Source organism: Dermacentor variabilis, chromosome 8 (assembly GCF_050947875.1).
Source record: "Dermacentor variabilis isolate Ectoservices chromosome 8, ASM5094787v1, whole genome shotgun sequence".
Lineage (NCBI taxonomy): Eukaryota > Metazoa > Arthropoda > Arachnida > Ixodida > Ixodidae > Dermacentor > Dermacentor variabilis.
This window is the reverse complement of record NC_134575.1, coordinates 34545515-34558349: the sequence shown is the minus strand read 5'-3', so window position 1 is coordinate 34558349 and position 12835 is coordinate 34545515. Positions and strand designations below refer to the sequence as shown.

The 12835-nt window shown below is 42.5% G+C and overlaps 1 protein-coding gene across 2 annotated transcripts in view; it reads right to left on the bottom strand.

Annotated features, from left to right (window-relative positions):
- Window positions 1-1601: 1601 nt before the first annotated feature.
- LOC142589978 (3-phosphoinositide-dependent protein kinase 1-like) overlaps window positions 1602-12835 on the bottom strand; it is a 36162-nt gene continuing 24928 nt past the window's right edge. For both annotated transcript variants that reach the window (XM_075701745.1, XM_075701747.1), the window contains exon 13: window positions 1602-6033. In XM_075701745.1, the coding sequence (XP_075557860.1) occupies window positions 5923-6033 (111 nt within the window). In that variant the 3' untranslated portion in view covers window positions 1602-5922. The remainder of the gene's footprint in view (window positions 6034-12835) is intronic.

Genomic DNA, 12835 nt, shown 5'->3' with positions numbered 1-12835 from the left:
ATAATGGTACACTAGTCTTTCGACATCCATATCTCACTTTTCATTTCTGGATTTGTGCGCGACGGCATCACGGCCATTTGAGAACTACGAGGCCTTCAGCGCGTGCTGTGATAGGAGGCCCTCTTTCTCTTCAACCTTGAACCTGGATGAGCTGTTTCTCGATGCAGCTGCTAGGGGGCGAGCGTTTAGTTCAAGTTGCCAATGGAGGAGAAAATGCTGGCAATCGTAGGCATGTTCTAGTTGACCACGATAGTTGTTTATAGGTATGAACCAGTTTTTATTTCGTTATCCAGGATGCATCACGACAGAGACTCGTTTCACTAGTTTATCATAACTAGCCTTATTGCTAAGCAATGTAAGCAACTTGTGCTCCGTGTCATCATGTCACGATAACGACGATGGCACCAGGCTTTGACGGCAGCCCAGCTCTATCGTCACTGGTGGACGCAGTCTTCAGACTAGTATGATCTGAAGCCTTACCTTTGGTCCAACACTGACTTTTCCTATTCACATACAGCCGACTCCCGTTAATTCGACTCCAGCGAGACCGGAAGGTTTGATCGAATTATCCGAAATTTCGCATTAACGAAGCGCAGCAAAATGAACGAATTCACATACTTTTATTTTTATTGCTCGAGGCAGCCTGCTACGTCTTTCTACTCAGAGCTCTTGAAGTGCAACTCTACAGGCATGTTGCATGAGCATTGACATGCTTAGATGCTGCCTCAGTGTTGAACTTAAAGGAAAGGTAAAGTTTGGAAAACTCTGAAAAGAAACAAAGAAAAATCAATGCAAGACAGGTTCACGCTTAGGCCGACAGTAGCAACGTCAGGCAAATTTCTAGTAGTTCAAGCCTTAGCAGTGCACGAGAGGACGTCGCCGTGGGTCAAATGAATTGAAGTTGTATACTTTTGTGTACAGAGCTTTTCTTCCACAGCCAATGTAAGGTGTCTTGCCAGGACTTCCTAGTGCGTTCAAATTAAGCGTGAAGTTGATTTACCCAGGGTCAAATTGACAAGTGTTAGCTGCACAGGAAAAATGCACAAATGCTCTCAGACTGCCGAAACGACTTGAATGACATTTGCAGCATTCTAATGATTTAAGAGAGAAAGATATGCTTTAGCAACTGTATTAACCAGAATTTTGACATAGGACTTCAATTACTTTACGAAAATTGCCCAAAATCTGCGAGTTTAGCAGAAATTCGAGCAAGAGGTTTAAAAATTCATAGCTCTGCAAAACAAAAGGAACAGTTATCACAATTCTGCATACTGCAACTGATTGAGCACCTGAAGTGGACAAATTTAATGCATATAAGTTAATAGCCTATGTGAAATTATTACACGAAAGTTTACAAACATTCTTCAAAGTCCCCACTCGCAAATTCTTCACATAATTCGTAGTGTCTGCTTTTCCAAGTTTTCCATCAACTAATCCACTTGCAGTTTACGCGCGAAATTCTGCACGGAACATCATGTCTGCATTATCTGAAACTACTCTTTCTAAATGGGGAAGAGTCCCCTACACTTGGCTTAACACGAAGAGAGTCTCACATGCTGCACAAGTCTTTTTCGAATCGATCAAAAGAAAGAACAAGCACCGAAGAGGTTCCCGTATATTTTATTACAAGAAAAAAGAAACTGTTCGGAGGTTCCCACACTCTTTCACAAACACTTTCCAGGCACTCTCAGCACTTTTGTACAATGACAAAGGCATCCGTCCTTCAGTCCAGCAGTCCATCTCAAGTCCAACATCACACCAGCACGCACGTCACTTCAAACACAAGACGCACATAAAAAACACGAAAAGAAAAAACGAAACAAGAACGCAGTCAATGTCTCCATCTTCCGTGCAGTTTCTGAAAAACGTATAAAACACTCTCTTCCTCCTCCATTCTGCTCTCTTTTAATTTAGACGTCTTAATTTGTAACTTGTCTAACTAGTGAGAAGCGGCCACTCCGGCGGCAAGTCGAAGACGTTGGCTCGTGAAGTATATTTACAACGCCTCCCCGAGGCAAAAGTGGACGTGGAGGCGCCTTCGGCAACGCCATGTGCGTGTGCAAGCATGCGACAAGTGTCGAGAAGTAATAAGCGCAACGAAATGAAAACTTGCTCTCTGCATTTGATAACAGACACTTGAAGATATCTAGAGACCGGCAAGCTGAGTGACCACAGTGCTTCGGGCACTTTGTGCATTTGAACTGGAGTACCGATTAGCCTACCGAATCTGGGTGACAGGCACAAGGCTTGTGGCGATGGCCACCACAAGACTGGCTACTGTAGGCAGGCTTAGAAGAAATTCAAGTCACCAGCATTAGCTTAAAGAGCACTGAAAGGCCAACTGCAACAAAATTTCCCTGCAGCTAATTACAAATGTGTACATATCCTATTGAAGTGATCTTGGTAGAGCCAGTGTGCTTGCAATTGACCCATTCTTTAACGACAAAGCCTTTAAACAGTGGCTAAACAGACAAGGGCATCTGATTGTAAGCAGAAATGGTATTACTTGCCCACAGAAAATGGCAACAAACTTCGAAACTGATAATCTATTGATATAGCTCAACTTAATCATTTACTTTACGTGTCGCTTTAAATGTGGAGACTGCCCCTTAGCAACACAATCAGAAACAAGGCTTTGTGTGCAGTTCTGAAGTACAAAATTTAATTGTAGCTGACCTTTAAAAAATGTTTTGCCCAATTCACAGGCCTACCAGACCAACCTAACACCCAAAAAAACTGTTAGGCAAATTTGTCCGCGATGTCTCATTGCTCAAGATAAGGCAGCTAACCAAAGTTACTGCAGAGTATCTGCTGGCTCTGGTGGGTCTCCAGGCTTGCATATTGGCAAAAATATGTCTACCATGGAGCGGCACTATCGCGCTTGATTGTAAATCAAAATTGTTTTCCCAGTGGATCTTGAACGGATTTAAAATTTTTTTTTTGTGGATAGCAGCAAACTTAGAATGCTGTTTGTGCAGCGTCTGAAACGCTGAAATCTCGCAGCGCGTGTCCCTGTTGAAACATGAAAACTGCAGTGCATCATCTGTTTGTTAAAGTCAACCGGCACACATTTCCAAAAGGTGTTGATCCCTTTTTAGGAAAATCATACTCAAGTCAGCATAACACTGTCGTCATAAACATATGCGACACTATAAACACTTACAAGCCTTCAAAGTATTCAAAATCACAATTTACCTTAAATACCCAATTTATCATTTAGATTTTCAAAACAGATTTTTTTGGCACATTTATGAGAATACTAAGCACATTTTGACATAGCTATAAATTTTGTTTTAATGTATCGTTTACTAAAATAAAATCATGAAAGTGCAGCCACACTGAAGTTACTGTTCTTGCCCACCCTTTTAAAACTTCTCTGCATACAACTTGCCGAAAACATGCTAAAGGTACTTCTACGTCAGCCACAGAATTTCAGCCACAAGCAGTGCTTCAATGTGATGGCGAGAGCAGCAGTGCTAGTGCCAACTTCAAGGCCATTATTTCGTATCTATATTTTCCCGCTCAATTCTATGACAGTCGTATCACCAACTGCATTACTCTGACCACTGACAAAGCACAAGAAAGTGGCACAAAGAAGGTGCAAAAAGGCATTATCATTTTCAAAATTGCAGCCCGAGTTTGTGCGAAGGGTCAGTACTGAGCTCACCATCAAAGCTCCATCAGTCATTCATTGTATCACTGAATGCTAATGCATCTGCGAATGCACCAGCTAATGCTAATGCATCATTGAATAACAGTTGATCACCAAACGCTGACACGTTATTCCACGTTAGTGCATCCCCAAATGCTAATGCATCAGCAAATGCTACATCAAAAAGCACACAACCGTTTTTAAGAATGCAAAGAGGCAAACATGCAATGGCTGCTTTTCACGAACAAATTATGCAAAGGAACAGCATGGGTTCTCTGTAAAACACATACAAGGCTGAAAGTGAAATAAATGTGCGCACTGCGCAAAGATGTTGACACCAAACTTGTGATGCGACAATATATTGCGTCTTAATGCACATGCACTTTTGTTTTAAACTAATTAATATTGCGAATTAGTTTTTAGGAATGATGGCTGCCTTGGGCATTGTCTAATTGCGATTAGATGTATAATATGAGTGATAAAAGAATAAATGTAGTTGGTCAGCAAAGGTCATAACATAAAGCAGCATATGATGGACTAAATTTAAACTGATGCCACTTCCATTCCGGTTGTTCATGAAACATTCATGATAGTTGTACTTTGGTATAATTTTTGCCCAACCGCATTTGCCAAAATGTCATTTATCTCAAGTGATGCTCAGCTAGCCCCATGTCACATGGTACTACGTTACCAACAGACAGTGATATACCACCTATTTTTTAGCATCACTATGTGGGACAATCACTCTTTTAAGGTTATCCCACAATTCTTTATTCTACTTAGACTGATCTGGTTGCATGCTATTTGCACTTGATCGCGCCTCATGTTTCGCTTCTCAATGATACATCGTACAAGTGTCATTTGCCATTCCACGTGCAAACTTCTATCATGCCTTAGCGTGCCATTATGTAATTCACTAAGACTGATCTTGTTATATATTGTTCGCACTCAAATAGACTTCTTCAAATTTAAGTTTGTAATGGCATGTTGTGCAATTATTGTTTGCCATTTCACATGCAAACTTATATGATGCTTTAGCACCCACAGATTTCATCTACACAGACAGCAATCTCTTTATTTGTCGCAAATATCATTGGCCATTCCTTGCGCTTCTATTACTTCTATCAAACCTTGACTGCCAGTTTCAGCTTGACACTAAAAAAAAAATTAAATACTAGGTGTCAGGCTATGCCACGCAAACTGCTAAGCTAAATAGGGATGCATACACCATGTCATAAAAGGAAACTGCCGCGTTTTTTTAAGTGGTGATATACCATAGCATGCACCTGAAAACATAGCAGACACACAAGGAAATAAGCATGGTGGCACATTGCAATACTGTAGCCACATGTGACGGTATAAATTAATACACGCTAACTTCTCTTATAAGTTATGAAAAGGATACATCATACCTTTCTGTCACATATTTCTTAGAACGAAAGTGGCAAAAGACATCGCTCAAATTTTTTGTTTTTTTACATCGCGAGAGTGTTCACAATACAATTTTTGCTCGTACGTTTTAATAAACAAAGTAACACATGCCTGCGTAGTTGCAGGTAAAGCGACAATTGTAAGAGAGGGGAAGTAATAAAGAATTTAAGCTTACTTCAGCTTTGTGTTGCCACAAATAGACCGCATTACGAGCCTCTAGCAAGGAAACCCTCTATGCATGCAACAGTTCCAAGGGAACTACATTTACAAGGAGTAACATTCAGCCAAAGCAACGTTGCTATTCAGCTAAGCTCCCGAACGTTGCTAAACGTTGTCAAAGCAAGCATTTATAAAAGAAAAGTTGTTCTAATTCTTGCTTCAACAGAAAAACACTTTGAAGGTTTATAGATTTCAGAAAACAGTCCAATGACCTCATGAGTAGCCTCTATCAAGACCTCTTATGCCGAGAACTATTCTCAGGGTAACACAAATTTCCAGGGCGCAATGTTTGGATGAAGCAACATCGTCGTTCAGCTGAACTCCCACACGTTTCCATGAGGCAAAGCAAGGGTACACATATAAAGGAACTGTCCCAATTCTTGCTCCTACATAAAAAAAGTTTAGAAGGCTTATTTAGGAGTCCTGGAAATGGTTCGCCTGCTCCCGATCGCAGTTATCAGCAGGCACTGTACACTCCAGTCCACACCTCAGGACGCACTCGTCGAAGAGAGCTGGCAAACAGCGATGTCGAAGTGGTGAATCCTCTCCATGGCCACTTGAGAGGAGGAAGCAGGCACGAGCCAACGGACAGCCAGGGAGAGAGCCGGCTAAAGCCATCATTAGGATGCATCGTCGGCTTGGTTGTAGGTGGCCTTGCGTACTTCCTCGATGGCTTTGCACCAAGCCAGGGCGTAGCCTTCCGGGTCTTCTAGGTAGTAGGTTCGGTTGGGCTGCGATGTCCACCACACAAGACAGTTACTTTTCCAACTCCGAGGTGCAAGCTCTAGCCTGCTCTAAAGCATGCAGACTTTCAACAGACATAAAATTGCTGTACTTATACAATTCTAGCGCATAATTTTTATGCCCAAGAAAATGAGGCCGAGAATTGTTTGCATGCTAACAAGTAAATTGCATAGTAAATAGCATGTTCATGGCTTTGGTGAAAGAACACATTCGCTTGCAAGTTGGCTATGACGGTGCTATTCGAGACCCTCACACGTCGCAGGTAATCATCTCATTTGTAACTGCCAGGCCGTTCACAAAATGCAGCATATCAAATGCATTGCACGGAAAAGGATATGCACTGGTTCGCAGGCAGTCATGATAAAAAACTATCTGATACCTGTGCCACACAGGAATAGATAATTACATTGACTTGCTAATGCCTTAAATTTTAATGCCATTTGCATGATGCTACATGGGCAAAACCTAATGTAATTTGCCCTAATGTAATTCGTTACCTAATGCGTTCACCAGAACTCCTTCGACTGAGAAATGCATACTCTCGACGGCATAGCTTGCACAGTATAATTGAAGTACAGTAAAACGTCATTAATTCTAATTTCACAGGATGGAAAAAAATGTCCAAGTTAATCGAATGTCTAATTGTCGACGGCGTCAAGAAAACAAAGAAATGCCTACTATGCCAACATGCTTTTATTTACTGAATGAATCAGCAAATACCATTTCTATTTTGCACGAAACCTGCGCAGAAGCTGCAATTCTGATCATCTCGTCACCGATTTGCACTCACAGCGGCAAAGGCCTTGAGACTTCCCTCACAGCAGGGCTGAGTCAAAACTAAATTACCGTTTGCGCACTCGCTCTGGACGAAACCATGACAGCTATCGACAGCATCGCAGACTAGCACTGCGTGCACACTGGCTCCTCTGACTGGATGACGCAACCCAACACTTTCACTGTACTGCAAGTAGATTGCGAGATGGAGCATAGAACCATGAACATGCTGTCGAAATTCCTGGTGCCACGGCAAGTTGGCACAGGAACTTTAGGGCATCTTCTCTTCAGAGACTTCTCTGGCTTACCACGCTTTCCTGTCATGGCAAGAGTGGAATGTATTGTCCTTGAAAAAGAGTTCATGCAGTTCAACAGAAATGGCTTCTAAACCACCTTATGTACTTTGAAGACATTTTTGAATGAACATGCGTTTCGTAGTAGGGTAGAATAGAAAGGATGTACACTTATTAGTCAGTGCGAAAACAACGGAAGACAAAAGGTAGAAGGACAGCACTCGTCCTGTGTCCTTCTGCCTTGTTTCTGCCATTGTTTCCGCGCCGATTAATCGGTGTGCATTTCGTGTATGCAAAGCTGTGACAATCATCTTTGCCGGAGACTGCAGACCCACAGACCTCGGGGTAGCCACAAATTCTAAAAACAATCCCATGCTCCTCTCTGGGCTTTTCAGTCCATTCTTCAAACGTCGTGACGGCAGAAGGGTCGTGTGCGTGACATCACCAGGGCAAAAGCTGCCGATTGGTTGGCCGACCAGGGACGATAGGGCCGAGGTGACGAGAGCAGGCTGTGTTCCGAGACAAAAAGGGGGGCCTCGATGATTGTGCACCACTGATGCTTTCGAGAAGCTTCCATTCAGTCGGCATCATGCGGAGGCCTATTAACGGGGAGCTTTTGCTCGGGGGCTCCTATCTAAATACATGGGAAAGAAGAAAATTTTTCTCAGCAACCACTGCACGAAATCTGATGAGGTTTGTTGTATTTAAAAGAAAAAGTTGAAATTTAGTGACTGTTGGAAGCAGATTTCTTTTATTTAGGCTGTTTATTCTTTTATAAGAGTGGTCGTAAATCAAAAATTTTCAGAGAACGAAGCTATCAAATTTCTGCAAATTGCAGCTAATAGTACATCTGAAGCAGACAAAAGTTATATACTATACAAAACTCTGCAGTATACCATTCTTATGAGAGTATGGCTTTTGCAAAGCTCTGGTAAACATTGTAACCAATTCATGTAAGCTGTAAGTTTAAATATAGAATTTGTTCACTTTTGACACTCTAACCGATGCAGTTTACAGAACAACGATATCTGTTTTTGATACAGAGAGACAAATTTGTAAACTTTCAACTTCCTTTTTTTTAACTTACAATTTTTAAAAGATCTTTGTAATACATTCGGCCCCCAAATCAAAATTTTGCTTTCAACAATCACTAGAATTTGACACTCTCTCTAAAATGCAACAAATTTCATTAAAATTGACCGAGGGTTGGCTCATAAAAGCATATCTGTGTTTTACATGTATCTGAATAGGCGGCGTCGGAGTTGGGCTCGGGCTAAATCTTCCTCTTAAACGGTTCTCCGTTGTCTGCGCTTTTCTGGTTCTCCATCTTGGTTCCGTTGCCCTACAGTGGCCTGAGCGGAGCTGGTGAGACAGCGCATAGAGAAGTATTGTGGCAAGGGGGAGAGAGTCCATGGGGAGAGTAGTAAACACAAGCAAGATACCACGATGACAGCATAGTCATTTATCGAACATCTGTACCTTTGTTATCATCGCATCGTTCCGAAAAATTATTTCGGCTCTATGTACATTGTAGACTGGTACACAGCCAATGCTATATAACAGATTTTCGAGCTCGGGGTGGTTTAGGAGGTCCTTTAATATTGTTAAAATTGAAGTGTCGAAGAAAGAGGACGACTTTCGGTCCAGGGATGACGAAAAAGAACACAGCCTGGATCGAGCTCTCTTCCATCTTTGGTCAGCACTGTCTCTCTTGTAGATATAGTAGATCGTGTAAATAGTTTTCTTGCAAATAGTGCTTTCTCAATGTTACATATTTGATGAAGCTACGTAAGCGTCGTCACCAAGGAGCTCTACAGCGGAGCCACACTCAGCAATTGGCCGTGCCTCCTGGGGACGACATGTCGTCCACACCTGCACGTGTAGCAACGAACACCCAGTATGTTGCCCTCTCCTCACCTCTAATCCCATCCCGTTCTCTGGCCTCGACATTACTGACATTCGAGAATGGCTGAGCGTGTACAAGTGCGTCAGGCAAGCTTGTGTGCATAGTGCTTTTATCAATACAGTCAAACCTTGCTGTATCAAATAAGGATGAAGTGAACTGTTGCCTACGTTGAATAAGTGGCAAATCACCAAGAGAACTGCCCATACAGTTAGACCTCAATATAACGAAGTCGGCAAAATCGGTAATTTGCTTTGTTATACCGAAATTTCATTCTACTGAAATTGCATCTTTTATGCAAATAATTGCCGATGGGTTTCTTTTACACTAAGGCGGCAGAAAATTTTCCAAATTATCAGGCAATCGGAAAAGGCTAACTTGAATGGGAAAATAAAAATTCATTTTGTTGAATTTGAGAGTCGATGATGAAAGATACAGCAACATGTTGTATTGACCATATCTTCCCATCAGCAACACGAAGCGAAGCCTGCCACGATTTAGCGTACATTCTGCCCCCTTGGCTGATGGTTGGCTGATGATACACATTGTATGCTTCACCGCACAACGATACTGTACTGCACTGAAACTTATTTTTAGAAAACCAGCATCACGCAAAGCTTATGTGCTTGCCCTTAAACGCCTCCATGCTATTCGCCTGCTTCTGTCGTAATTTTACATACTGAAGTTTGGCTATATGGTTGAACCTCACAATAACAAAATCGGCAGGGAACGTGATAAAAATCGCTTTCGCGAGAATTTCGTTGTTGTGAAATGAGACGGAACAGATAGGTAGTGCGCCGCAGAACGAAGCTTTACTGTCACAATTCCGTTAGCCTAACTTTGGCAAGCTATGCTCGAGGATATAGAGCCGCACTGCTGACTGTACACAGTGCACTGCATGCATCAATTAGCTGCAGCAGCACTGCCGTGGAGCAGTATTCTCGGTCGATAACTTTCGGAGTAAACGATCACGTTTGCGAGATTTTACGTAACTCTGCGCCGGACGCAAGACAAGAGTGCTCCACGCATGCAGCAGCATTTCTCCAGCGCACGCTGTCGCCCGCAGGTACCGACGTGTTTGGTGCCGAGCGCGAAAGTGATCGTATCTCGTATACCCGAAGGCAATCGATCGAGATTAGGGCCCCTTCGCATTCATCTACGTCTGGCGCCTAATCTGCACGCAATGCCATTCGAGTGGCATCAAAACCAGTGTTCTTGAAGCAACGCGTACAGGCGCCGACGTGTACAGTGCCGAACGCAAAAGTGATCATATCTCGTACATCCGAAGGCAATCGATAGAGATTACGGCCCCCTTGCACTAATCTAGGTCCAGCGCCTAATCTGCACGCGATGTCATTCGAGTGGCATCAAAACCAGCGTTTTTGAAGCAATTAGTATTCCTGGCCTGATGATTCGGGCCATGATTAGTATTCAATCATGGCCCGTTGCGCAGCACTCCATGCTGCGACCGCCATCTCAAGCACCATAAACAATTCCACGTCGGTGGGACATGCACTTCCTTGTTATTGCTGCATTTTTCTCGCCAAAGCCCACATTACGCTCCGCACTAGGTGTGCAAAAACTGTCGTCACACGCTGGTAATAACATGCACGCTGCTTGAAACAGGCGATCAACTAACAAGATTGCGGTCATGACGTGTTTCCAGCGCATGTGATCGTTTTCGGTGCTGGGTTGTTTTTGTAAAAGAAAATGGCCGCGCACACACGAGTGCAATGTGGTGGTATTTACGTGCAAAGCAATCGCATTTGAGCACATTTTGGAGCCTGCTAGCCTTGCGCAAGGACGTAACAGTGCGGAGTTACCTTCCGGCAAATTTCATTGATGCAGGCTTGTAGCACGGAGACATTTCGTTGTTGAGAGGTGCGAAATGCATTGAATCCTATAGGCATTCGCTGCGCATACGAAAATATTTCGTTGTCGAGAGATTATGTTATCGTGGATTTCAACTGTATAAACAATTTTTCGATATAACAGGGTTCGACTGTATAACAATATTGCTTGATTGATTCCAATTTGCAATATTGATTTTTGCAAGTCACAATCATATGAAGCCAAGGAAAGCATAGGGGATATTATTAGATGTTTAATTGAAATGTGCAAAGGATAAGGCAAAGAGAAACGAAAGCAGACAAAAAAAAATGTAGTCGGAATTAAGCAGTAAATGCGAGAGAAATGCGTCAGCATTGCATCGCATCTTTTTGATGCCCCAAATCCATGATTTAAGAGGAAGCTCTAGCTCTGCCACAACTCATACACCGTCTATTCAAATACATCTAAAATGCAGAAATGGTTTTTGCTGAGATAACCGCTGGGCCAATTTTTATGATACTAGTGGCATTTGACAGAAAAAGTTAAAACTCTAATGACTGTTGGAAGCAAAATTTTAATTTATGGCCTGAACTTTTTACTAAAATTGTTAAGTATTCGCAAGTTAGGAAGAAATGGAAGCACAATGCTTACAAATTTGCAAATCTGCACCAAGAATTGGCATCGCAGTTCCGTAAATTGCATCCACCAGAGCATCCAAAGCAGACAAATTTGATATATGAATTATAAAAATATGTTCCAATGTTTATGGAAGTTTTTTTAAATGTCCTATTCACATATTAGAGGGTTTTAGAATAAGGGCCCCAAACGTTTTGCGGCCCCAAAGAAATAGCATCGAAGCCACTGTGCATGCGCGAGACGCAAACTACGTTTGAGTTTTGCATTGGGTTCGCTATTTCACTGATCCCCAAAAGCTGCCCTAAACGTTTTGCGTCAGCAAACATGGCGGCACACATCGAAGCGACGGCTCTAACCCAGCCCCAATCTGGGCCTGATTCGTGGTGACGCGTGAAGTTCATAAGCTGGGAGAACGGACTGCAGTTAGTGCTTTCTCTCAACTAACGTATGTAATGAAGATCGATTCATTAACCGCGCTGATTCTGATTTCAATTGTACGTTTCACAGATCCTAGGTCTAACACGGCACTTGGCTGGTGAAGGCACATAAATTGGTTAGGCAAAACAAAGCCCAAAAACTCATTTGCTGCTAATAGAATAACCTCGAAATTGTAATTAAACTTGTAAACATGAGTCAAAATTACTCTTATCATAAAACGGTATATTTTATTTTAATATTTATAATAGGTTTTCTTTGACGTCATAGTGCCCCTGCAAGCGCTAGATGCTATCCGCAAACGCAAAGTCCTATTCTAAAACTCTTCACTCCTGCGTGCCCCAATGCAAACGCCCGCAAAGCTCTTTGTGGCCCCTATTCTAATACCCCTGTCACGCGGTCTCCCTCGTTCCAAGGAAGTTAAATGGAGATTTTGGCGAAGAGAGTTTGGCAATGACCATCATGGCTGGATAAAGTACTCTCGTTTCCAGATAGCTACAGCTGCGAAAAAAAAAAAAAAGAAATCACGCTAACAAAATAGTCGTAACTGGCTCACTCGCAAAATTTAGGATTATTTTCTTTTGCCTTGGTTTATATGCGAAGTAGTGGCAGCTTTTAATTTGCTTTTAATTTGTTTTTAGGGACATGGCACCTGCACCCTCCACACCAATGCTTCGCCATGTGGCATGGGGAAATGTTGTTCTGCCATTTCGTTTGTTTATCCGCCTCATCGCTCATCTGGAAGCAGCTGAGTTCACCGCTAACACATGCACAATTACACAGCCTAGAATCACAACTGGAAGTTCACCGGTAAAACAATGTGACCAACGTTGCCCACGCAAGAAAGCGAGTGCGCAGTGTGGCCAGCATCGCTTTCAACTTCGCTATGCTTGGAAAACAAGTCTTGCTGTAACATGC